Source organism: Symsagittifera roscoffensis, chromosome 7 (assembly GCF_963678635.1).
Source record: "Symsagittifera roscoffensis chromosome 7, txSymRosc1.1, whole genome shotgun sequence".
Taxonomy (NCBI): Eukaryota; Metazoa; Xenacoelomorpha; order Acoela; family Convolutidae; genus Symsagittifera; species Symsagittifera roscoffensis.
Window position 1 is genome coordinate 1,018,345 of NC_087068.1, and position 27,066 is coordinate 1,045,410.

At 34.8% G+C, this 27,066-nt stretch overlaps 1 protein-coding gene across 1 annotated transcript in view; it reads right to left on the reverse strand.

The window, feature by feature from the left end:
• LOC134851304 (uncharacterized) overlaps nucleotides 1-27,066 on the reverse strand; it is a gene marked incomplete at its 3' end in the record, with an annotated part of 41,053 nt that overhangs the window by 3,589 nt on the left and 10,398 nt on the right. The window contains 6 exon segments of the mRNA XM_063867324.1: nucleotides 6,080-6,229; nucleotides 6,365-6,517; nucleotides 14,660-14,692; nucleotides 14,914-14,978; nucleotides 15,238-15,477; nucleotides 26,651-26,837. Coding sequence (XP_063723394.1) covers nucleotides 6,080-6,229; nucleotides 6,365-6,517; nucleotides 14,660-14,692; nucleotides 14,914-14,978; nucleotides 15,238-15,477; nucleotides 26,651-26,837 — 828 coding nt within the window.

A 27,066-nucleotide genomic window follows, 5' to 3' on the forward strand; every position in this document is an offset into this window, starting at 1 on the left:
TATCAATATTACTATAAACCAATGCTATCAATATTGCTATCAATCGATGCTATGAAAATTGCTATCAATCGATGCTATCAATCTTGCTATCAACCGATGCTATCAATATTGCTATCAATCGATGCTATCAATATTGCTATCAACCGATGCTATCAATATTGCTACCAATAGATGCTATCAATATTGCTATAAATCGATGCTATCAATAGTGCTATCAATCGATGCTATCAAAATTGCTACCAATCGATGCTATCAATATTGCTATAAATCGATGCTATCAATATTACTATAAACCGATGCTATCAATATTGCTATCAAAAGATGCTATCAATAATGCTATCAATCGATGCTATCAATCTTGCTATCAACCGATGCTATCAATATTGCTATCAATCGATGCTATCAATATTGCTATCAATCGATGCTATCAATATTGCTACCAATAGATGCTATCAATATTGCTATAAATCGATGCTATCAATATTACTATAAACCAATGCTATCAATATTGCTATCAATCGATGCTATCAAAATTGCTACCAATAGATGCTATCAAAATTGCTATAAATTGATGCTATCACTATTGCTATCAATCGATGCTATCAATATTGATATCAATCGATGCTATCAAAATTGCTACCAATCGATGCTATCAATATTGCTATAAATCGATGCTTTCATTATTGCTATCAACCGATGCCATCAATATTGCTATCAAAAGATGCTATAAATCTTGCTATCAATCGATGCTATCAATATTGCTATCAATCGATGCTATCAATATTGCTATCAATCGATGCTATCAATATTGCTACCAATAGATGCTATCAATATTGCTATAAATCGTTGCTATCAATATTGCAATCAATCGATGCTATCAATATTGATATCAATCGATGCTATCAAAATTTCTCCCAATCGATGCTATCAATATTGCTATAAATCGATGCTATCAATTTTGCTATCAACCGATGCTCTTAATAATGCTTTAGATTTGGCTTCAATGCGTTCTGTTCTTGGATCATTCTGCAGAGTGCTCCGTCTCCAAACAGAAGCACTTAACATTTTTGTCGATGAACAATATTTTCTGAATTTTAAGCTCGTTTGGCTTACACTTATAAAAGGATTTAGGATTCTTTACAAAGGTCGCAGAAGTCTTCAATTACTAAATTTGATGACGTTCAACTAATCAACAATTGAGTGTCTGTGATATCAATCTTTAATTTTTGATGGTATCGATTGGTAGCAATTTTGATAGCATCGATTGATATCAATATTGATAGCATCGATTGATAGCAATAGTGATAGCATCGATTTATAGCAATTTTGATAGCATCTATTGGTAGCAATATTGATAGCATCGATTGATAGCAATTTTGATAGCATCAATTGATAGCAAAATTGATAGCATCGATTTATAGCAATATTGATAGCATGGATTGGTAGCAATTTTGATAGCATCGATTGATATAGTTGATATCAATCGATGCTATCAAAATTGCTACCAATCGATGCTATCAATATTGCTATTAATCGATGCTATCAATATTACTATAAACCAATGCTATCAATATTGCTATCAAAAGATGCTATCAATAATGCTATCAATCGATGCTATCAATCTTGCTATCAATCGATGTTATCAATATTGCTATCAATCGATGCTATCAATTTTGCTATCAATCGATGCTATCAAAATGGCTATAAATCGATGCTATCACTATTGCTATCAATCGATGCTATCAATATTGATATCAATCGATGCTAGCAAAATTGCTACCAATTGATGCTATCAATATTGCTATAAATCGATGCTATCAATATTGCTATCAACCGATGCTATCAATATTGCTATCAAAAGATGCTAGCAAAATTGCTACCAATTGATGCTATCAATATTGCTATAAATCGATGCTATCAATATTGCTATCAACCGATGCTATCAATATTGCTATCAAAAGATGCTATCAATCTTGCTATCAATCGATGCTATCAATATTGCTATCAATCGATGCTATCAATATTGCTATCAATAGATGCTATCAATATTGCTATAAATCGATGCTATCAATATTGCTATCAATCGATGCTATCAATATTGATATCAATCGATGCTATCAAAATTGCTATAAATCGATGCTATCAATATTGCTATCAATCGATGCTATCAATATTGATATCAATCGATGCTATCAAAATTGCTACCAATCGATGCTTGTTGGAGGGACCGAATGCTTGAAATTTATTTTGGCCTAATTTCAGCCAATCAGAATTGAGTATTCATAAATCTCAGGGAAATCGCATAAATCTCAAAGAAAGCAAATAAAACCGGGCCATTACTGTTAATATTGACCGAATTTATAATAAACAGATGAACGAAATTAATGCCGGATCGAAGGCGGATTGGAGCAATTTAATATTTCTAGGATACCGATTAACAAAAAATGGAAAAACAAAAAAACTAAATTTATCATACCTGCACGTATTATATCTGCATCTAGTATATTTTTTATATTATCATTTTTTGTTAATATTGACTGCGATTTCGTGGTTGAAATTTGAGCCTGTAGGAACGGTTCACGATTTTTATTGGTTGAAATTTGTCCAGCATTCGGTCCCTACAGCATGAGAACCCTCCCATTCTCAGCGCATTAAAATTTGAAATTAAATGCTCCAGTTTACGGTTGAAGAAAACGGTCCTGCCTATTTCTTCCTGCCAGAAATAAATTTGTTAGGAATTGATTTGCTAGTGCAACCATAGCCATTTTATTGTTAAAAATTGGTCAAAATGACGCCATTTTTTTCCTATTTCGATTCGCGCGGATAGAAATAAAATCTACAGACGTGGGACTTTTCAAAATGATAGCATTGTAAAATCTCTGTGCGAAAACTCATGTGGCCCAAAAAAAGCCTCCGAAACAATTTTTTTTTCTTATATCGTGTTGACCTCCATAAACCGAAAATGTTTATCTTACAATTCCATACACTGAAAATGCTTATCATACAATTCCATACATCAAATTCATGGAAAAACGCAAATCATACAACTCTAAAACAATTTCGAAAAATCATAGGAAAAATATTTGAACTACTTTCTGCGGCTATTTGCACCAAATAAAACAGTCTGGTGATAAAAAAAAACTATTTGTATTTTTCTTTGGAAAAAAGTGGTTATCATACAATTTCCAAATATGAAAGTTGTATGACTAGCATTTTTTTGATGGCGACAACAAAATGTTGAAATTGCCTAATTTTCTTTAATCGCAAATCGAATTTTGTAGCAAAAAAAACAGGAAGTTTTATTCTTTTTGTCTGCATAACGTAGTCCTAGATACACAAAAAAAATTTTCGAAACAGGCTAAAAACTACTATTTCTTTGGTTGGCTTGTTTATATATGCTTTGATCAATGTCTGATAAATTGAAAATTCTAATTTTAAAAATAATTATCTTTGAAAATTTTTGCCGTAATTTAAAAGTTTGATGCTTTCAGTGTATGATTTGTGAAGAGAACTCTTACACAATTCACTTCGTTACCAATTCATTGTTAGTCCCAGACGATCAACCCTTTGGTGACTCTAGTTTTGAGTACACCATGGTTTTAGACACTTGTATTTGGTCAAGAGCACATCCCAAAAATTGTGAGTTAAAAAATCTTAAAAAATTTAAATTTTTGGTTTATAAAAAAAAATGCTTGTCCTACCATTTCCATATGTGAAAAAATGCTTATCCTAGAGTTTTCTTACATTTTCTGCATCAGTCGAATTGTTTGAAATTGTATGATAAGCATTTTTGGTCAGCCCGGGTAGCAAAATAGATTCCATACGGTCCTTAAAGTTTGAAAAAAGTAGTTTTGAGTATTTAATGTTTAGCAAGAGTACGATTTGAACCACTTGACTTTTTATCCCATCGTTTCATTCAATTTTTTCGCGAAAATTAGGTTTAGGTGAAAAAGGAGTGACCCATTAGGTGAAGTGATCCACTAGATGACTTTCCTTTCTATTATGCTTTACTTTTTTTTTAATTCAGAGGGACATTAAGAAGAAGTATTGATAAAAAAGTGGGTATTTTCTTCTTCAGATCGGATCACTTTTGTTTCCGAAAGCCGATTTTTGCTAAAGATTATTGAACGATATTGAAAAAGTTACTGGGAGTCGTCGAAGACCATCATCATTATGAGCTCTCAACGGAATCTCAGTTACAATATTCCAGTGAGGCACACCTCTTTTGTATTTGTTCAATTTGCTGAAGCTTTTAAAATGTTTTTGTTTTTTTCTGTTTTATGATTACAAGATTTAATAAAGCAAAAGTAGATTTTTACAATCGTTAATCTTAAAATGAAAGATCCAAAGATATTTTTTGCTATATTTCCACTATTTTACAGATTTTATCAAACAGATCTTAAAAACATTCCGACGGTGCCGAGAAGCGCAAAAATTCAGTCAAAAATTTTCTAAGGGTGTGCAAAATCTGGTTTTTTATTAATTCCGATATGATGGGGGAAGACCGGTGGTATGCTACCGGTACTAGTACTTTTGGTAGTAGTACACGTACTAGTACGGTAAGGTACCCAAGTTCGGAGGTACTAGTACCTTGCTAACACGGAGGTTAGTTTTGATCTAGTTTTCGCTCAGTTTTTGCCAAGCTATTGAAGTATTCGTTGATTAGGTAAGAAATTGAAAACAATTTTACCTAGTCTTTTTTCTGATGTTGTAAATATTTAAAAGTATCATAATATTATGCTGTTTTTGAGTTATTTTGCACAGGACATTCGCATAAACGGGATAGAGCAGCACATGGCAAAACGTTGTAACAAAATTGCCTAGGTATGTTTTGTCTTTCAAAATTTTGTGTATTTATGAGATTTGGGTGGGTATAAAGATAGCAAGCATTTTGAAATCAAGTTTTTGATTTCTTTGGCCGATTATTTATAATGAAATTTTTAAAGAAACAATAATTAAATTAATTAATTGAAATTTTCATTCGCTTTTATTGTAACCGATTGTTATAATTGATTTTTTCAAGGATCTGCCGTTCGATGAAAAACAAGTGAAACAAAATCTTGCGCTAAGGAAAAGAGAAAAAAAAACTAACGATTCCTGACGGTGATTATTGAAGGCCCTGATTACACATGCCTCAAAAGTTTCAAGGAGGTAAAAAAAATCTAATCGTAAAAGGACAAAAAGCGCAGTATTTCCCACATTTTTTTTTAAAATTTAGCAAGATCATGTGTGGTGGATAAATTCAAGTGAAAACATGATGCCTGGATACTTCAAGATTTTGGGCAAAATAACTCAGAGCTTCTCCTGAAAGACTCCAAAATCCAAACAGAAGATAATGTTACTCAAGAGAAGATGTCGTAAGAAAAAAAGGAAATATGTACCCCTGCCACGAACCAGTTCGCGGGCTCGATTAAAAAACTTCCAGCATCCAGAAGTTTTGTACATACTTTTGTACTATATTTAATATGGTTTTCACCTGGCTATCTTCGTGGCTACTTCTATGTTGTGATATGTTTGCGACGTTCCTTGACATTCAACTGAAATTTACTCGAAAGTTTTTATGGCTAATCAGGATTTTTCAGGAATGAGTTATCCCTAATCCATAGGTTTACAGGGTTTTTGCATTGAAAACCTATTCATGAATGATTTATGTCTGATTCAGACTTGAACATTTAGCGCTAATTCAGCCATGGTTTAGCCCTGATCATTGATAAAATGACCCTGATCATAGACTGAATCATTAGATGGTAATCGCTGCGATATCTCTGTAGTATTATGTAGAGATAAAGTTTCCTGACAACTCACCACTGATATTCGTCACGATACGGGTATCAATTATCAATTTTATGCTCAAGCCCTAGGTATAAAATTTGCTTCTTTGGAACGTCGGAGCAACACGAAAGAAACTACATGGGCTGAAATCAATCGTGATTCAGTAAAGCCCTTTTTAACATTCTATATGGACCAATAACTTAGGTTAACTTTCTTTGTTGAATATTAGTGAATATGGCTTATGTTTAAAGATTACAGGATGAAGGGTGAAGGATGGCTGGAGTTTAGGAGTAGAACTTGTTCTCACCGGCCTTGTCGTTCTGCCCAATGCAGTGGAGTATGTCGTTCTCCTCACTCTGGGAGATGTTGAAGTAGGAGGAGAAGGAGCTCCTGTAGAGCGAGTAGTAGTCATAAGTGTAGGGCTCATACTCGGAGAAGTAGGCAGAGTAGTAGTCGTCTGAAATGACATCCACGAAGAGTTCAACGAGTAAGGGGAAAGTCAGAGGGTTTAGTCTTATTTTTGGGCAAAATATGTTGCTAGCTGAAAATAGTTTACTTGAAATTAGTTTATAAACATATTCGGTTTTAACACCTGATGAGCTCTGCGCTTCTCCGGTGAAAAGATGGTTGCACGCTATCGGCTCGAAGTCCAGGGTGTGGGAGAATCGGCTAATTTCGCTGTCGGGCTGGTAGCATTTCATGAATGTGTTTATCAGACCAGGGGTCAGTGACATGCTCTGGGTCCCTATAATGAAATGGTCATATTTTGGTTTACCCGCACCGGAGTTCCATGGATAATAATCGATTATTATGAATTTTCGTGGTCTGTCTCAATAAATTTCGATAATAATCGATTATAACCGATTAAAAATGGATTACAATAAAACTATTTTTCTAATCAATAAAATCCGAAAATAATCGATTATAATCGATTAAAATCGATTATTTTTGAAAGAAATTGAAACTTGTTTTCGAGGCAAAATAATCCATTATAATCAATAACCCCCTCATCTTAGTTTACTGGGGGAGGGGGTTTGGGCAAATGCGGACTGATGGGGGGCAAAGTGGGGGGAGGGGTAATTAGAGTAGGTTTAGATTGCGAGTAGGCCGTGAGTAACGCAGAAATGTTGCAAGTTTTAGAAATGATTTTGCAAAAAATGTATAGATTATAATCCGTTATTATTAAGTATAATGGATTTTCATTACGAGGCCAAACTGTGCATTCTGTGCATTGTAAGGGGATTCCGCAACAGGCCAAAATTAGATTTGTTGCGGAATCCGCAACTTTGCTAATTTTTTTTATCTTCTTCGCTGTTTTGGATTCCACAAACAAATACCTAAAACACTGTACCCTCAAAATCGCTCCGAAAATAGGCGACTTTGCGGAATCCGCAAGCGTAGTTGCGGAATCCAGAACAGTTTGTGGAGTTCACCAACAAATTCTAAGACATATGTATAGTTAAATTGAGCTATTGCGGTTTCCGCAACTGTAAGCGGAATCCGCAACGGATAATGGAATCCGCAAATTATCAGTGGAATCCGCATTTTGTTTGCGGATTCCGTATACATATATGTGTAAGTGTAGTATAGCGTTTAAAATTGTATCTTTTAATTACTGGCCGACCGAAAAAATCAACCTCAATTATTACATTGATCAACTACCAGTTGAAACGTTTGGTCTCAGTTCCTTTTAACCAACCAAACTTCGATTTCAAATCCTGTCAACTTCTATCTCAACTTCGATCCCAAATACTGACCTACCGATCCCAAGTACTGATCTACTTTGATCTGAACTTCGATTTCAAATACTGATGCAATCCCAAATACTGACCTAAATTGGCGATATGCTTGTTTCCATACAATCTCAACCAAATGACTACAAATATTGAATCAATTCGGCGTTATGCTTTCAAAATCAATATGTGAGGTTGACTCAAGACCAAATATTGACCTAAATTGGCGATACGATGAGTGTTGTATTTCCATACACTCTCAACCCAATGACTCCAAAAATTGAACTTATTCGGTGTTGTGTTTCCAAAATACTAAAAGCTGACATCCATCAATTTAGCTAACAAATGTTTCAAGATTTGTTCGTGGATTCGACTGACAATGGATAAGTCCTTGCCTTTAAATTCCGCATTGCTACGGATAAGAATTCCAGCTCTAGCTTTCAATTGTTCATATGCGAGTTCAGTAATAGACAAAATTCTGAATCCACTTAAAGTTTGCGGAATCCGCTGACATTTGCGGATTCCGCTTACAAATTTGGCGGGTTCTACTTACATTTGCGGATTCCACCTACATTCCGTGGAAATCATTTTCAGTTGCGGAATCCAGAACAACTAGCTATACTCGCTTGTTGCGGAATCCGCGGCACAACAAATGTTGCGACAAAATTTACATTACAGGTATTTGCACGCGGAATCCACTGACATTTTGGAACATGTTTAAAGGTTTGTCTATGGATTCTAAGAACATACAGACGCAAAATTGTGCGTCTATCCAGTGCACAGTTTGGCCTCGTAATGTTAAGTGGATTATAATCCATTATAGTGGATTTTAAATGGATTTTAATCCATTATAAAGGATTTTATTGGATTGTGTTTTTAGAAAAATAATCGATTATAATGACATATAATCGATTACGTGGTCTAAATTTGCCACAATAATGGATTATAATGACAAAATTTTAGACTACATTTTTCCATTAAATTTCGATTATTAGTCATGGAACTCCGGTGCGGGTAGGTAATGTACTTTCCATAGCTTATTATCTTTTTACTATTGATAGTCAGATTGAAATATCAGTTGACGCTGAAATTGACTTCCATAGTACAATGTTTTACAAATGTCAACTATAGCAGTTTTTATAACAATGTATATAAACGTTAAGGTATCAAATACGCAGGGTCACAATTGTACTGCCAGCTTTAGTACGTACCCTTCTCAAAAATATTTTGTTAGAAGTCTTCACATTACAAATCTCGAGTATTTTTTGTGCTGTCTTTTCTTATACTCTACTTTAAAAAATAGACTGAATTAAAAGACATTAGATTGAAAAATCATAGTAATAGTGCAGATATGTATCATATTCATGTGATTAAAACTTTTATGGCGAATAAAGGCAGAGAAAGGTTATAATTGAAACAAAAATTCTTTCATTTCGATTCTGTTCTGCTCCAAGAAAATAACCGATGTTTCAGGGCACTCGCATCGAGCGCCCCTGGATATAATCAATTATATTGTCATTTTAAAGTCAGTATCCATAAAATTACAAAAACAATCGATCATAATCCATTAAAATTAGTCCTAATATATATGTTTTCAAACAATATATTCCATTATAATCGATTATAATTGAATTATATTGATTGAAAATATAATCGTGATTCGTGATATTTTTATACCAAAATAATCTATTATAATCGATTATAAAAGGTTTTTGAGAAGTTATTTTTAAATTTTGCAATTTTTTTAAGGTTATCTCATTTCCTGTTGCAGTTGCCACGTATTACGTTTTAGAAACATTTGCTTTTCAAATAAGATTTAATAAATTTAACTTTTCTCTATTTCTTCAATTTGACAGTTTAACTTTTTTTTACTATTGCCATAGTGAAGAAAAACGCCAGTAGCCCACAAGCCCCGCTCCCCACTACGCCTCCCCCTCACTTGAACGGGGGGAGATATTTAATGGTGAAGGTAGGGGATGAAAATGGTTGAACGGGGGAGGGGCGGTGACTCAATGTAAGCTCCATCACCTCTTTCAACAACCTCCTCCCCAGTTTACAACCCACACCCACTCTCACCAGTTACGAACACCTCCACCCTCCCACAGTGCAATCCCTCCTCAGTCCCCCGTCCCCCATCCTCATTTTACAAGTTTTCAAGTTTTCAAATGATTTCGCCAAAAAATGCCGAGATTATAATCCATTATAAACAATATGAATGATGTTTAAAGGGATCATAATCCATTGGAAGGTATTTTTTTGAATAAAACGTGTTATTAAGGAATTATTCGATTATAATGCAATATAATCGATTGTATGGTCTAAATTTGCAATAATAATGGAACATTTAAACAACATTTCTCCAACATAATCGATTATTATCCATAAAACTCCGGTGTGGGCACTCATTATTAGTCGACAGAAAACAGTAATCTTGCAAGATGGTGCAAAGTTTTCGCAAATGGTTTCTTGCAAGATTCTTGCAATGGATTCTTTTCCTGTGAGATTCTTCAGAAAATAACAATCCAATAATTTCTTTCATAAAATTATTTTAAAAAGCTTCATTGAGAACTTTTTCAAATTAGATTCAAATAACTTAGGTTGTGCTCACCCGCACCGAGCACTTATGCATCATAATTGTATCTTTATATCTATTAGAAATGATTTGTAATCCTGATGTTTTGTATGTCAATATAATTCATTGAAATCATTAACAATCGATTATAATAGATTTTTGAGAAGTTCATGATGAAATTTGCATTTTTGTTTGAATACTTATCCCAGTTTCTCATTACTGCAATTGCTACTTTTACCGTTTCATAACTTTTAACTTTTCACATTAGATTTTGTAAATTTAATCTTTATTTTTCAATGGATGGCATATTAACAGTTAATTTTGTTTTCTATACCACAATCGCCATTCGCAAACCCGCACCCTCAAGTTCAAATAAAATGGTGGCCGTAGGGTTAATTGTTGAATGGAGAGGTACTTATTGGTTGAATGTAGGAGGGGTTGTTTTGCACTTTTACGGGAAACAAAGATTGGAACATAAACATCAACAAAAATCTTTCGTAACCATGCGTAACAGCCAGCATACCGAAAAAAAAACATAACTTCAAAAACGAAACAGGTAACTTGAAATGGTTATGTCCGCTGGACAATGAAGAACACTACATAGGACACTGAACAGTTTTTTTAAAGCTAACTACGCAACAAAGAACTCAATTAGTGAAGGATAAGCAGTTGTCAACTGACGGTACTTCTGCAAGACGTTGTATCATAGACAACTGAGAAGGAAACACCATTCTACTTTACACAGGGACCAGGACAAAACTGTGCAACGGCATACTCAGAAATCCAACAATGTCAAATTGGAAAATCAGGTGAACGCAAAATCGGATTTGAAAAACCACCTACAGTTTATGTCCAAAATTTTATTCAAGAACAAAAAACAGTTCCTTGCTATGCAACTTTTAACAATTGCAGTAGCTGATCTTATGTCCTGAAATGCACAACTGATACCTTACAGTGTAAGCCCAGTCGAACAATTGATATAGATACGTGGTTTTTTCAGTGAGGACACTAATTCATCAAATCTGGTTCAACTACACAGTGGACCTTTCAACTCTACTTCACGCTATGTTTACCCTACAATCAGCCTACTCCGTGGAAACGCTCATATTCGATTTGATAGATGTCGCAAAACTGAACAACGTATGTTCCCGTTATGACACATTGCGTTTCCTAATCTAGTCGACACTTCGGTACACATTCCACTTGGCGTCGACGCTTTCTGGTATATCGCAGAGAGGAAAAATTTAAAGGGCTCTGCCGGCAGTCCGCATGGAGCGCAACTTGCTGGGATGGACGATAACCTGCCCGTTCCATCAAAAGTCTGTAGATGAGCAGTGCAACTAACTTCTAACCAATTTCATTGACAAAAAGCAACACGAGGATGCTTCCTTAAAAGAAATTGTTGAAAAATTTTGAAAAATCGAAGAACCAGAAACAACTTCTATTGTAACTAAAAGGAACATTTTTCAAGCAAACATACTGAGCAATCAGAGTTTATGAAACAAAGCATTCAACATGACAGAACCCGCTACCGAATCAATTTGTTTTGGAAGAACAACAAAACGATGCCAAACGACTACGTTATTGCCAAAGCCCAGCTTGAATGTCTACAACAACGACTAGAAAAGTACAAACCGTCAATGCAACTCTACGAACAATCTTTATCAACTGATATTGATAAAGGTTAGGTGATACCAGTAACTTTCCTGTATTTGCCACCATTACGAATATGGTACCTACCGCACCATCCGGTTATAAATCCCCAGAATTCTGGTAAAGTTCGACGTATAACAAATGCTGCATCGAAATTCAAGGGCACTTCTCTCAATTCCTCTTGACCGGACCGGATCTACTTAATAACATGTTCGGTTTGCTAATAAAGTTCTGCTGATATAGAAGGCATGTATATGCAGATAGGCATAAAAGAAGACAATCAAAATAAGCTACGATTCTTGTGGCCGACTAACCAAGGAGTTAAGCAGTATCAGTATACGCGTCTAATCTTCGGAGCTAAAATCAACTAATTACCCTATTATTTTGTATGCAAAGGAACCTTCAATTCAACTTATAATCAAAAATGCTCATTGTGAATGCATGCACCTTGGCAATGAATTTTTACGACATTACTTGCAACAAAGTTTCATAACTTTGGGTCTCAGAAAAGCTTTGAGACACTTTCGCCCCCACTGTTTCTTGTGCCGCCGCCTTCAACAGAAAAGTTTAAGCGTTTTCATGGCTGATCTAACTGCACAGCGCTTGAATGACCCGGAAACTAATCCATATCCATTTAAGAACGTTGAGCTTGGCTACATCGGTTCATTCTTCGTTGCTGAAAAAACATATCACCGAAAAAAAACTAAATTTGTCTCTTTACTTGTTCAGCAACGCCTGTAATCCACCTGGAAACTATCACAGCATTTCGCATATTCATGGCACAACGGGTTTCTCCTAAACTGACTCTTTTGGATAACGCAGCATTTTTTGTCGCCGCACATAAAAAAATCATGAAACAACCCTTAAATATCAACAAAGACAAAATAGCAACCAAACTTCACCTCAAGTCAATCGACTGGCGTCTTAACCCACCATCTGCTCCTCATTTTGTGAGAGTGCTATGTGAGAACGTCTCGTTTTGATCATCAAACGAGTCTTTTTATTGAATCTAGGATCGGACAGACCCTCCAGGGATCTGTTACCAACTATTTTAGTAGAATGCGAAGGCCTCATCAACTCATGACTACTGACCCATGTAAATTGCGACATCAGTGACACATTATAACGTACACCCAACCACTTTCTACTTGGCAGGCCAATCGTTTACGCTCCCGCAATTTCATTCTACGACCAAACAACTACCAACAAATTAAGCAAAAAATCCTGAAAGTTAACTAAGGACCGACTAGACAGCTTCTGGAAACGACTACTGAAAAAATATGCTCCAACACTGATCGAAAGAACCAAGCGGAACCAAAAAAGGGAAACCAGAGAAAGTTAACACCTCGTGTGGATCCTCGAAGACTTTACTCCACGAGGCATATGGCCACTGGGTAAGTTTGTTGAAATTTTTACCGGTACTGATGGCATTGCGCGCACATGCGTAATCAAAACAGCGCTAGGAACACTTACTAGGCCTGCGGCGAAACTAGTATTAGTAGAATCAAAACCGGATTTTTAGACGTCACTAGCAAAATTAATACCAAGCCCTAACCCCTCTGGTCTCCGTAACTTATGCCCTCTCCGAGCATATTCAAGATGTGAATAATTAATAACTTTAATTACTGGGGAAAGCGGTAAATTTCATTCATAATTAATAAATTTTTGGAGTGCAATCATAATTTTTTGATGATATAACAATTGACATCTTACAAGTTAACGAAGATAATTTAAAACAGATATGAACAAAGAATCTTAAATACTCAAAACAAAACTTCTTCAGTAACTAGAGATGCTTCTGCAGGGACTATGTTTAAGAAAAATTCAACTCCATGATTTCGAAATTTTTTCTAGTTTGTTTTATCAAGTTTGTTTTATTAGTTTTAGTAACACCATATGGATACTAATACATATCTAAACGCACTTTTCTCAAATTGGAATGCCGCCGTTAGGGGCGGATTTATGGAGGGGGGGGGGGGCGGGGCGGACGCCCCCCTCTCCTTAGGGATTCTTCCTCCTGCCGACCCAAAGGCTCCCCCGTTGGTAGTTTTTTGGAAAAAAAACATTTTTGGCTGACTCACCCTAAAAACTTTTTGAAGGGGTCTGTGGCGCCAATAAGTATATACTAACTCTGAGGCGGAGCGCGCGCCAAAAAAACGCGATTTTTATTGTCAACATTTTACAAAGAGTGCCCAAACACGGCGTAATTTTAGTGCTTTAGGAGAGCTCAGAAAAACAATTTGGTCGACCTAAAAAACAAAAGGTCGCCGAGAAATTTCTAGATCCTCCCCTGGTTGCCGTCATGGAAAATAGTGAACAAAAGTTGCTTAGAACATCAGCAATAATGAACATTATTCAACAAAAAGTTTACCGAAACCCAACCAAATTTTAAGCAATTATATCAAGAGAAAATTCTTATTTAAGCCAACAAAGTTAAGCCAGGGTATAATCTTAAAAATTTTTGCAAAAAAAACAAATTTGATAGATTTGTAGAATCGATCTTTTATAGATGTCGTGCTAGTAGCTTGATGCAAATTTAAAGACGTCACTAGATAAAAACAAGACGTAGGTTTGAAAACTATGAGGAAGACCGTATTTTGAAAGTTTTCAAGTTTAGACAAAATTCTCAATCAAATTCACATAATTGAGGTGATTTTGTAATTATTACCTTGCGGAGTAATCATGATTGCGTGATCATCATTCATAGGAATACTCATAATGTTTTCGTTTTTTTGGATCACGCTTATATCTTCACTTATTAGCCAATCATTTTAAATCAAAAGCACTGTCCTTTTTATTCGTTTAGGAGTGAAGGGAAGATTAAAAGGGAAAAGAAGTTCAGAAAATTAATTTGTCTGTAGAAAAACCTGTGGGAATGAGGCGAAACTTGCAGCTACTTTCATATTATTCAACAGTTTATGACTCTTACAATGTGCGTTCTCTTCCAGAAGTTGTTTGCAATCTGAAACACAATCACTCATTACGCATTATCTTAAAATGTGATTTTCAATTTTTTCGAAAGCTAAGTAAACCATTATATTTTAGTCATTATACTTGTTTTTACAATTCTCAATGTGTTTTTTTTCATCTCAGCGAGATTTGAGTAAAGTAAAGTAAAAAGTAAAGTAAAGTAAAAATGGCAAAGTATTACACAGAGTAATGAAATGAATGAGTGGAACTCACAGTGGAAGTAGATGTCCCAAGCGGCAATGTTGGTCAGAAAATCCAGCTTCGTATACGAGTTATCCCTAAAACGAGTCATGTCTTAAACTGATGCTAACCCATTGCAATTTTACTTCTTGATCATTTTTACGGCAAATTTTTTTGAAACCAAATTTTGAAAACTTTTTTCATTTTTTTGAAACTTTGTTCACAACAAATCCCAAAAATTGTTGCCCCCCCCTCACAATTTGACGTAGTCAAAAGTCAGAAAAACGATCAAAAAGGGTTAACTCCCCTGCACCCCTGAATTACCCTTGATCGTTCCTTAGACTGTTGGTAACTTACAGTGGATCATTTGTGCGGTTGCCTTGTGTGTGGTGGTTGTGTGCATTGTTGTTGTTTGTGTGTGGCATGTTGACCATGTTGTGGCTGCAGAGGGTGACCTTGGGGAATTGGTAGGAGGGGTCGGGCACCATCGACACACTCACTGTCTTCCCGAAGGAGAGGTACTGGGCCACCAGAGTGAACGACTGTTTCGAGAACAGAGCCGCACACACCATGAACACCAGCAGCCAGAACAGGGATCTACAACCAGAGGGTCTATTTACCAATGGCCCGATGCTTCTTTCCTTTCAGGGATTCCACAATTATTTATTTAATTTTGAAGGGAAGCGCGTGCCTAAAAAGGCAACTTTTTGTTCAAAACTTTCTAAAGCGTGCCCAAAAACGCAATTTTACCTGCTTTTTTTCAAATATTTGCAGACTGTTTGGTCGAAATAAGTCTTTATATTGATCTGGGAAAAATTAGAAAACCAATTTGATCGAACTGAAAAGAAAGTTTGCAAAATTTTGAATATTTTTGAAAATTCGCCCTCTCCCCTCGAGAAAATCCACGATCAGCCCCTGTCGACAAATGATAGACTTTTGTTGTTTCCATCATTTTTAACTTATTCAGGGTTTTGTGCCCTCCTTCAGACATTGGGGCGTCTCTCGGAGTTTTTTCTACAACTCCCATTTTGGCCAAGCAAACCGGAAACTTTCCCAGGTTGCCCTTGCAAACTCTATGACGTAGAACAACAACAAGTAAAAAAATCACCCCAAGAAGAAAAAAATTGGACAAATCCACTTCTCTTAGAAAGCCCGAAAAGCAAAAGCCTCAAATGACCAGATCTTGAAAAAGACTTTTATTTGATTATGGCGCAGAATCAAACATTATTAATATTTATACATGGAATGAAATTCAAACTCTACATCCAAAATTTTCCCCTTCTAAAACTTCAAGTAAATTAGCCACTGCACAAGGTACAACCCTAATAAAATATGGGAAATTTCAATTATTTCTCATTCCAACTCGAACAATGCAACAAAGCAAACTTTTACTTAAATTCAGAACGCTTCAAGCAAATATTTCACAAAATAGACATAAATATCATTGGAACCCCATTTGTTACTTACAATATCCCAACCATAATAATCTTAAATAGCAAATTACACATCAAAGACAAATATACAAGACTAAGTAAAACATCTCTAACATTCTTCCAAAGATTGAATAAACAATCCCCTTTTTCTCAAATTTTTATCTTTTACATAACAAACAACGAAAGAAACTGAAACCACTATCAGGATATATCTATAATTTTTCTATTAGTCAGGTACAACAATATAATACTGATCAAAACAAACAAAAACTAGTCTTATCTTGAATTCAAACCAAATCAAATTTAATTCTTAGAGTAACGATTTCATCTATCAATTACGCTAATGATACAAACACAGATGTGATATCCCTTCATGTGTAAAACAATTCACCATATAAAATTACACTGCTTTTAGGACTTTAAGGATATTGCCAAACAAATGCAACATTTCACCCTACACAAGAAAGAGCATTGAAAATTAAGAATTTTTTGAAATTACTAACTATTTGTCAATCAACAATTCTTAATGAAGAACTATCTATTAATAAAATTACCAATGACTCAAAAACATGGATTATTTCACAAAAACCCTCTATTTTAAGCCAACATTTCAAATCTCAATAAATACAAATGAGCAACTAAACATTTTTTAACAATGTTCAACTTTCAACAATCTCCAATCAATCAGCAAGGACTTGAACGTTTAGCAGAATTATTTTGAAGAAACCTCATCACTTATCCCATATCTAAAATTTATGTTGGAAAAACACATCCACCACTACATTATCCGCTTTAAACTGACGCAGTCTTCAAAAAATTATGAGCAAGTAAAGTACCAACTCACTAACACGATAAAATAAACGGACTCCTAGACATCCTTGAACATATATGAAACTATCTCACCAGTAAACAAAGAACAACAACCAAAAGCAATTACCTTCATCAACCCCGTAATTATTCTTGCTAAAAACGAATCATTAAAAAAGTTCTAGATGCAAGATACCTCATTGCCCTAATTGATGAATCAAAATGCAATTGGCCTATAGATACAATACAAGTAATACTCAAAAAGATATATCGACAGTACTATACCACTGCTGACATGAACACTTCATACAACCAAATGCTATTAGATGAACACTCCCATCGACTAACACAATTCGTTATTGATATCAACGATACGAATTTAATAGACTGTTCTATGGTATATCCATAGGACCAGCAGCTTTTTCAGAATTTATGAGTAAAAATTTTAGGCCACCCATTCATAGCAAAAAGTAAAAACATACTTGGATGATGTCTTCATACAATCGTAAACAAAACAAGAGATGCTTAAAGTATTAATGAAATATCACCAAATCTTATTTAAAGAAAACATGAAAGCAGCCCCAGATAAATCACATTCTTTGCTTACTCGTGTAAAATTCCTTGGACACATTATTGAAGGCACCACAATTGCACCTTAAAAATCACAAATAGATGCTATATTAAAACTCCAACTAACATCTAATAAAAATAAAAATGAAGAATTTCTTGGAATTTTAAACTTCTTGATTAAATACGTTTATAAAATGAAATTACATCTAAAATCATTTTGTAATTTTCTCCGACTACAAAAGAATTTTGAATGGAAATTAGAACATCAAAAAAGCTTTGACGAAATAAAAAACTCTCCTCACAGAACAAATCTCAAACACAATTCCAGACCCAGATCAACCATTCTACGCTATGTGCGATGCATCCAACTTTGGAGTCGGAGCAGCAATTTTACAAGCACATAAAGATACAAATAAAATGACCTTACATCAGCAAAGTCATGATTTTGTACACAAGCAGATCTTAGACTCTCTACCCTTATCAGAGATTGAACAGTTATAAAATTTACATTAACAGAATATGAATTCTCAATCTTTGGATCAAAACATCCAACAGCTATTTTCACAAACCATCAGCCAATAATTTTCCTTTTTACACAAAAATTAAATGCCAACCACAGAGTTTATAGATTAGTCAACTTATCTTAGTAAAATTTCTAAACTTATATATAGTTTGGACAGCGGGCAAAAACCTTGCTTCACCAGATACCCTTAGTCGAAACACACCACCTGAACTAGTAACGCAAAAGACAAAACATCAGCACGATTTCAATGTATATACGCAGTAAAAAATTTACTCTGATTCTACACAAAAAACAATATTTTAGAGCACTTTCTCTTATATCTTTAATGTCAAAAAAACCACTACGAACTAAATTCAAGGAAAAAAACTTTTTGTTTTTTTTTCAAGGCGAACCAAACTTGGTAATTGAACCCATAGTCATTTCATCAGACATCTTTTTATCATTGCCCGAAACTCTTTCACTTCCATCAACACACTCAGCAACAGGTCAAACACTAACAACTACATTTCCCACAACCCTCCCAAATCACCTAGACGACAGATATCGTGAACTTCAAGGTACAAGTATACCTGTACGATTAGATTGGAACACTGTGTAGCATCCCCTCCACTTTTTGGCGGACACCTCGATAGTAATCAAATACATAATTGGGCACTTAATGGACTACAATACAGATGCAATTATCATAAAGACATACAAGAACATAATATGCAAGTCCTTACCCAACATAATTTAACTCTTAATCTTGAAATCACTGTAAAATTAAATAGTTTAGTACTTCATATATTACCATTTCCTCCACCAAACATAACGGCTCAATCTTTAACCCCTCAATTTTTCACAACATAACTCATCTACGAGTACGATCGATACACAAAAAAAAACAATAGACTTTATAATATTTTTAAATCCCTTTTCAGGATTATCATACACATGTATCTTTTAATAGCATTTCTAATAGAAACCCTTTCCCCTCTGCTATATAAGCCACACCTTATCAAAATCTACCCCAGAACAGGACCACAAGACCTCCTTGTTACACATTATGACTGTGAAGAAAAATATTCAAGTAACACATTGCGAATCGGAACCACAAGTCATCGAATCAACAACTATAGTAGCTACAGTTTACTCAAAAGCACGAGCTACAATTGTAACAGAAGCTGAATTTACAGCAAATTTTTTAGAAAAAAATACATTGTTCACAAACTTTAAACAGCAATAAAAATAGACTCGACCATGAATCCCATTATCAAAAAAAAATCAAAAAACTTTTAAATCTCATTCATCAGGATTGCAAAAACGAATTACAACGTTTAAAACTCGTCACAAAAAAGTCACAAATCGTAACTTAGTTAATTTATAGTTTTTTCCAGACTCTGCACACCAAGCACAAACGATATCAAGGTCATATTAAATTAGATGATAAATCCCTATCATAGCGCACACTGACGTTCAACAAATGTCTTACATGATAAAAACTTGATACCACATACCGGAATCAATAATCCATCAAGCTGAAAAGCAGACAGTAAAAACAAAGGCTACCAAGAAATAATGTTTTTTGGTTGGATTTTTCAATTAGAAAAACTACCACTAACACGAGATTTAGAAGACGATACCATATTGTATCAAGGTTTACGCTTATCTTAAAAAATAATCAAGAATAATGCGACCTGACTACACGAACACAGGTAACTATAGTTTGGTTCCCTGAAGACACATGTACCACGTTTCAAGTAACTAAGTTTCACGCAAGATTGATAAAGTTTCACCAAAAATACTTTATAGAATCTGTACCTTTCAACAAAAATCAATTCTATGCGCATTAGATCAAACCCACAAAAAACATAGATGAAAAACAAAACAAATTAACACGCCTACATATTTACCATGAAATAGAAGTATGTAAGAATCCCAATCCACTTTTCATAACAAAATATTCAGAATCATGACAAACGTTTTGATATGAAAACAGGTAAATTAATTACTGACCCAGCACACCCGTATCAAAATCGAGACAAGGGAAATTTCTACAACCCAGTAACATTTTATAAAAATGCTGGAAAGACTGGCGGAAATCTTCACCCAGAAGATAAAAATAATACACGACTACAGGAACTTTCACTAATGAGTAGCGCCTATTTTGGTGCAATCTTTTTTGATATATATCTTGATATGAAATTGAACTAGACAAAAAAACTAAAATTTTTTAGGAAATGTCACTCTCTGAATTAGAAACGCTTCATCATTTATGTGAACTAGACAGAACACAAATACTGCAACCACTTGGTTTAGCAGTACTTAAATACACTACGCAGGATACTTATTATTAGGCAACCGCTCTAACTTCGGAAAGAGACATTCACTGGTCGCATGAAATGATGTTAAAAACCAAACTAACCCACACGTACACAGATTATAAATTTATACAAAAACATTATATCAGAAACATACCAGCCCGTAACTCACAACATCGTTTTATGTTTATCAATTCTAAATACACCTCAATATTTTTCATAAATTCTAACTGTTGTATTAAATCTACTAAATTACACGGCAACCTCCGTAATTATAGTCCCGAAAGACGGCCAACAGTCCACTGTTCACTAACCAGCACTTTTTCATTGATGACCCTCGCCAATTATTAATTTCCAACAATTATGTACAGCCAAATGAAATAAACCTACTCGAGCACATTCATAATACTAAATTTAATCAGAAGCTTTATAATCTAATCCAAAACAAAAATCATGAAATTTCACCACCTACCGAAGAAGTAAAAATTATCAAAACGCTTGAACTTTTTTTGAATTCTGCTTCGTATTGAAAACGTAATCCGCATGCTCGTCAAGCTTATCATAATATCCGACACGATAAAAACTAACTCTTTTTATAATTTTTTCTAATTTCAATCAAAAAAAAAGTAATATTTTAATAAAATGCAAATAAATTACAAGCAACTAGCCTTTTTGTGTGCTTCTTTTATAACTCATTATTTGTCATTTACTCGACCACATTTCAAACACTCTTTCCACCAAATTCCGCAACTCGCCCACGCAGAATTGTTCAATAAATAAATTTCAAATTTCAATAATAATTGATAACAACTCTAACTTGTTTTCATGGTTTTCAAACGTTCTTTTAACCCGGTTCGAAGGAAGTATAAGTAAGCTTAAGCTAACCAACGCAGCTTACTAAGACTACAAAACGAACCGCATGTATAAGAAAGTCGCAAGGCACTCAGATCAGATAAAACCCAGATTAAAACTGGAAAAATTATTCGTTTGAAATCGACTTTCAAGTTTTATTGAAACCACTTGAAACACTAAAAAATTAAAACAAAAACCCAAAACACAACTATCTGTTTTTGATAACAGGACACACTCAGAAACAAAAAAGAGAAAAAAAAAACTGATAAAAAAAACGAAAAGTTGAACACAAAAAGAGACTCTGCTCAAAGAGACAGTAAAATTACACTCTCGTCTGGCCTAACCGACCAAAACACGATATCGCTCGAAGTACATGTGCGCATCATGTGATACGAGCCCGATCCGCTATTTCGAGGGTGAGCAATTCTTTAAAAAAACTGAAACTAAAAAAAATGTTTTTGCAAAATTCAATAAAAAAACATCATTACTAAAACTGATCTCACTAACAAGATATAGATTTATTATGCAAGGTAAAAAGATTTCTTAGAGAAAACGGATTGAGCAGCAAAGCGAGATGAACACTCGACGACATTTTAACTCTGGAATGGCAAATCTATTGGTTCGTTGCCGTAGTCTCAACCCTTACAGGATTTAAAGTATAGACCCAACATTGCAACAAAGGAACTCATTGAAGAAAAACAATGGCCGACTCGATGATGAGTTGACATACAGATCCTATTCACTTGGCGCTTCACACGGAAAGGTCAAACTTCATCTTGCAAGTAGTCTCGCTCTAGCTTAACAAAATCGACTCATCATTGCATCAATCTGAAATCTTGACAAGATCACTCAAGACGATCTAGGATAAAACGAGACCCTTTTCTGGAACACGGACAACTGCCCTTCTTCTCTCCAGGAAGACAACTACATCTCTTCCTTTTTCAAGCAGTCACTGCTTCAAAAGAACAAGACTCCAAAAAAAACTAAGAAATCTCCCCATCCATCCTTCAATACAATAAATAATCAGAAACCTAAAAACTCTCTAAACCTCGGATGAGTGGAATCAGTTTAAAACTAGTATTTAAAACCAATTATATTTTTGATAAAACAATCTCTATAAAATATTTCTTACTAACCAATCGTGATCCATATTTAACACTGACGCAGTATATATTTACCTGTAGTTTCAGCACCAGAATAATTTAAATCTAATTTAGACTACAGTTTTTCTCCTTTGGAATAAAAGCCAGTTACCTAACCCGCAAATACCAGTATACATTAGATCTACTGAGACTGAGAGATATGTGAGTAAGAGTAAGATCGGTGTTAGACTAAGAAGTTTCAGGTGTAACTTATCTGAATTTACTGAATGAGTAAGCTACTCCAGGCATAAACTCAAATGCCCGCCAAAAACATTTTTTTATTGAACTTTGAAAAATTCCCAAAAAATCCCAAAAACAGTTTTTTTTTCAAACATTCGCCTGTAGATCAGATAATTTTGCTTAAATGGTCTTTTTGGTGTGCCAGGAGAAGCCAGAAAACTTTTTTTATTGAACTAAGAATAATTGACAACAAAATTCAAATTTTCATGGAGATTTGCCCCTCTAATATATTCGCCCCGAATCTTACATCTGCTCCTGCACAAAATCTGAATGAAATTGAAAATACCCAATAAACGCCAATTAAATACCCAATAAAGTTTTTCCCTAGTAAAACACAAATAATGTCTTCTTCCGGTTGAAAAAAAACTGAAAAGACCTTAGTGAGAACAAATCATTTTGACTTGAGCTCTCCTGCTTAGTAAAATCGATTATTTTACCCTAAATTGCTTCAGGTAAAGTCATTCTCTAGCTCAGGTATGTTGTCATAAAAGTGAAGCCTGCACTGGTATCCTGAAATAGCTGAGCTAGAGAACCGTGTTGTCTGAAATAGTTCTGAGTATAAAATAGTTTTGAAACGCTCAGCAAAAGTAGCTGTAACAAAAATATTTTGAAGAACCCCTAAAATCAATTCAGACGATTTGACAACAGTAGACACAACGTTTTATTCAGAACAAAACTCAAGACATTACTGGTCGCTCTTGATTTCAATTTGAATCAATGTTTTCATCACTGAGGAAACCCATGAACGCATTGGAGTGGGTATTTCTTGATTTGGCGTGTTTTCAGTTTTTGATTCTCGAAATAGATTTTTTGAACATTTTTGCATTATGCCCTCGTCAAACTTCCTTTCAAATAGGGTAATGAATACTTAAACGGTTTAATTATACACGAGTTAATTGGAAAGGATATATGAGCCCAAATTCCTTCCTATTGTTATGGGAGCTTGATGGGGTTATGGCTGGCGTTGAATTTATAAAGGGCCTCTTCATTGCGAATTGATTCAAAGTCACAAAACTGTTTTTCCCTTGAGAATTTAGCAAAGGATTTTCTGTTCCTATTATTGGAAAAGTGTACGTCATGGGAGTTCAGGGTAACAATATAGAGGTTGATGGTAACAATTAGACTGTCTAATTGAAAAAACTATATCTGAAGAGTAGCTCTCTGCGAAGTAGTGAATTTAGGGGGAAAAGATCCTCTAACTACCGAAAGTGTCCGCCTTTGGTACTTCTTTGCTGCCTCTCCATTTTTGACTGAACGGTTCTAAAGGCACCTGTGGCGCCAATGTACACGAATTTTGAGGGCTAGTGTGCATAAAAAAAACGTGCTTTTTTGCGGCGAAAACTTCCAAAAGGTGGTGACCAAAACGGCATGTTTTTGATACGTTTTTTTTAAACTTTCTACTGCAGCGTAAGTTTTTTAATGCCGCGCAAAAAAAAGGGTTTTAAGTTTTTCGGACAGATCGGGAAATCAAGTTGGTCGCCTTGAAATAGAGACTAGAAAATATTTAGTTTTTTGCGAAAAGTCCGCTCCTAAGAAAATATCTGATCTTTATTTTCCTAAGAGTACAGTGCTGATTTAAATTAACCGGACAAAACGCGTTAAACTTGAAATTTAAAACCCGTTTTTCTCAAATTGGGTTGAGTTTAGGTGAAAACTTATGAAGACAAAACTTGCTTAAAATTTTAGCAGAATTAATATGGTTTAATTTATTTTGCGAAATTCGGGCCCGAAATTTTGCCCCAAAAATGGGTCATTTTGGTTTTTCTTAGTCAATCAAAAATTACGCTGAAATTACCCAGTCGATCACAAACATAATTATATCAAAGTGAGCCCCTCACGTAGCCCAACAAACTTTAAGAAGGGTATAATCTCCAAAAAAGAATTGCAAAAGGTTTTTTTGAGTACATAATTCACAAACGCCTATCGTACATTTTTCATATATGGGAATTGTATGACAACTATTTTTTCCTTAAAAAATGTTCGAAATGTTCGGCACTCATAAGCGGAGATTTAAACTGTCTCAGAATTCAATTGGGGCATGCTATTCAATTGGGGCAAAAAAGTTCGAAATATTTATGCATGGCGAAATTTTTGAGGAGTTTCAAAATTCCTAATTTAGCCAACTTGGAATAATTGAATTGCTATACACTGCGTAATTATAATATGCGTAAGATGAAAGTTAATGCGTTTTACACTGAATTGAGGCCAGCAATTTAATCCTATTTTCACAGAACGAGACGCGAAACACACCTTTAAAATTTAAAAATCGCAAAATAGGTACAATAAGTTCCTTTTGTTTATTTAGGGGCAGAGAAAAAACAAGACTGCTTGTATCATGGCGAGGCCTCGAATGTTCCAATTGCTTTTTGAGGTCTATGGAGCAGTAATAACAGGAGAAAAAAATAATTAAAAAATGAAAATTTTTGAAAAAAGCGATTTTTAGTGAAAATCATCCCCACACACGCCATAATTGATATGAAGTGACAAGTTTTGCTCCTAGTAACAAATCAAATATGGCAAATAAGCTTTCTTTAACCAATTTGGAACGATTTCTAACACGGACCAAATCGCCGCTTACGGTTATTAGCGCGAAATAAATCGCGCGTTAATTGTCCCAAATTGGCCAAAATGACATTTTAAACCCCCATATCATTACAAAAATGATCACAGCTAAAATATCTTTTCAAATGTAAGCTCACAACAACAATACATGTTGAATGCTACAAAAAAACGTCAAAAATGTTTATTTAAAAAGTCGAAATTGGTCTGAAGAAAAAAAACCGGAACAACAAGTATCTTTAAAAAATCGGAAAGTCGGAACACCAAATTTGTTTGAATTACTTAATGGAAATTGAGTATCGTTTTTGTGCAATTAGCTTGGATATCTCGGATTTAGTTACAAGTCGGTCGTACTGGGTCTCTAGACACGAAATTGTAATGAAATTGATGGACTGATATAGTTGAAGCTTACATCAGTCCATCAATTTCATTATAAATTCGTGTCTATAGAATCAGTACGACCAATTGAAACTTCGAATGTGTGCAAATTAATTGCACAAATCCGATAAATACCATAACATCTACATTCAAGAACAACCGTTATTTTTGACAAATTGCCAAATTCAACACACATTCTGTCTCAAAAGATACAGTGCCAACACAAAAACACGATACAACAGGACACCGATTGGTTTCCCAGTTTTGATAATTTTTCTATTGAAACAATTGGGATCGAATTTTTTGCCACTTCCTGTGACCAAACTCGAGTGAAATTTCTTAAGCGATACTGAAACTATTACAACGTTAAGTTCTAACAAGACTGCTCGTATCAGGGCGAAGCCCTGAATGTTTCAACTGCCTGATAACGTGTATGGAGCAGTAATAATATTTTAAAAAATGAATGTAAAAGATAGAATGAAAAAAAATGTATAACGAGATTTTTTGTGAAAATCATCCCCACAAACGCCATATTTGATGTGAAGTGACAGGTTTTGCTCCTATTAACAAATCAAATATGGCAAATAAGCTTCGTTCAACCAATTTGGAACGATTTATAAGACGCATTAAGTCTCCGCTGACGCTTCAATAGCGCGTAATATATCGCGCGTTAATTGTCCCAAATTGGCTAAAATTACGATCTTTAAACCCCCAGAACTTAGCGAAAAATGATCTTAGGTGAAATATATTTTCAAATTTAAGTTCATAACAACAATACCTTTTGAATTATATAAAAAGATTCCGTCAAAGATGGCTCAGTAAAAAGTCGAAATTTTTCGATAGAAAAAACCCACCCCGATCCCCCCCGATCACGTTACATTCGTTAATAAAGTCGGAACAATGATAAAGGTAGTCCATGGAAGAAAACAGAAGTGAAATGTGGATTGTTTGTGTATTTATATGTACCGTGTGCTGTTGGAGGAGACAGTGGATGCAATACCGTGTGCTGTGGACTCGGAGATGAGAGACTTGAGAGTCTTCTGCACACTCATCCTCGTCCTCACTTCTCCCCCCTCCCCCTCCCCCTCCCCATCCCCATCATCCTTGCCACCATCCTCTTCCTCTATCTCTCCTCCATCCTCCTCTAGTGCACCTGCAGGGAAACAATGAATGTCAAGTTGCGTCTTCCTTCAGGGCAGTTTCTGCTCTTACCAAGAAGACCGAATGGCCTAAAACTAAACTAGCCAATCATAATTCAGCTTTTGCAAATCTAACTAAAGGTGGCGAGTCTCGCGGTTTTCTAAAAGTGACATCAAGTAAACATTATGTGTTTGGTCCATGACGGAACATGCATCTAAATGCCAACACTTATTCTTGTTGAG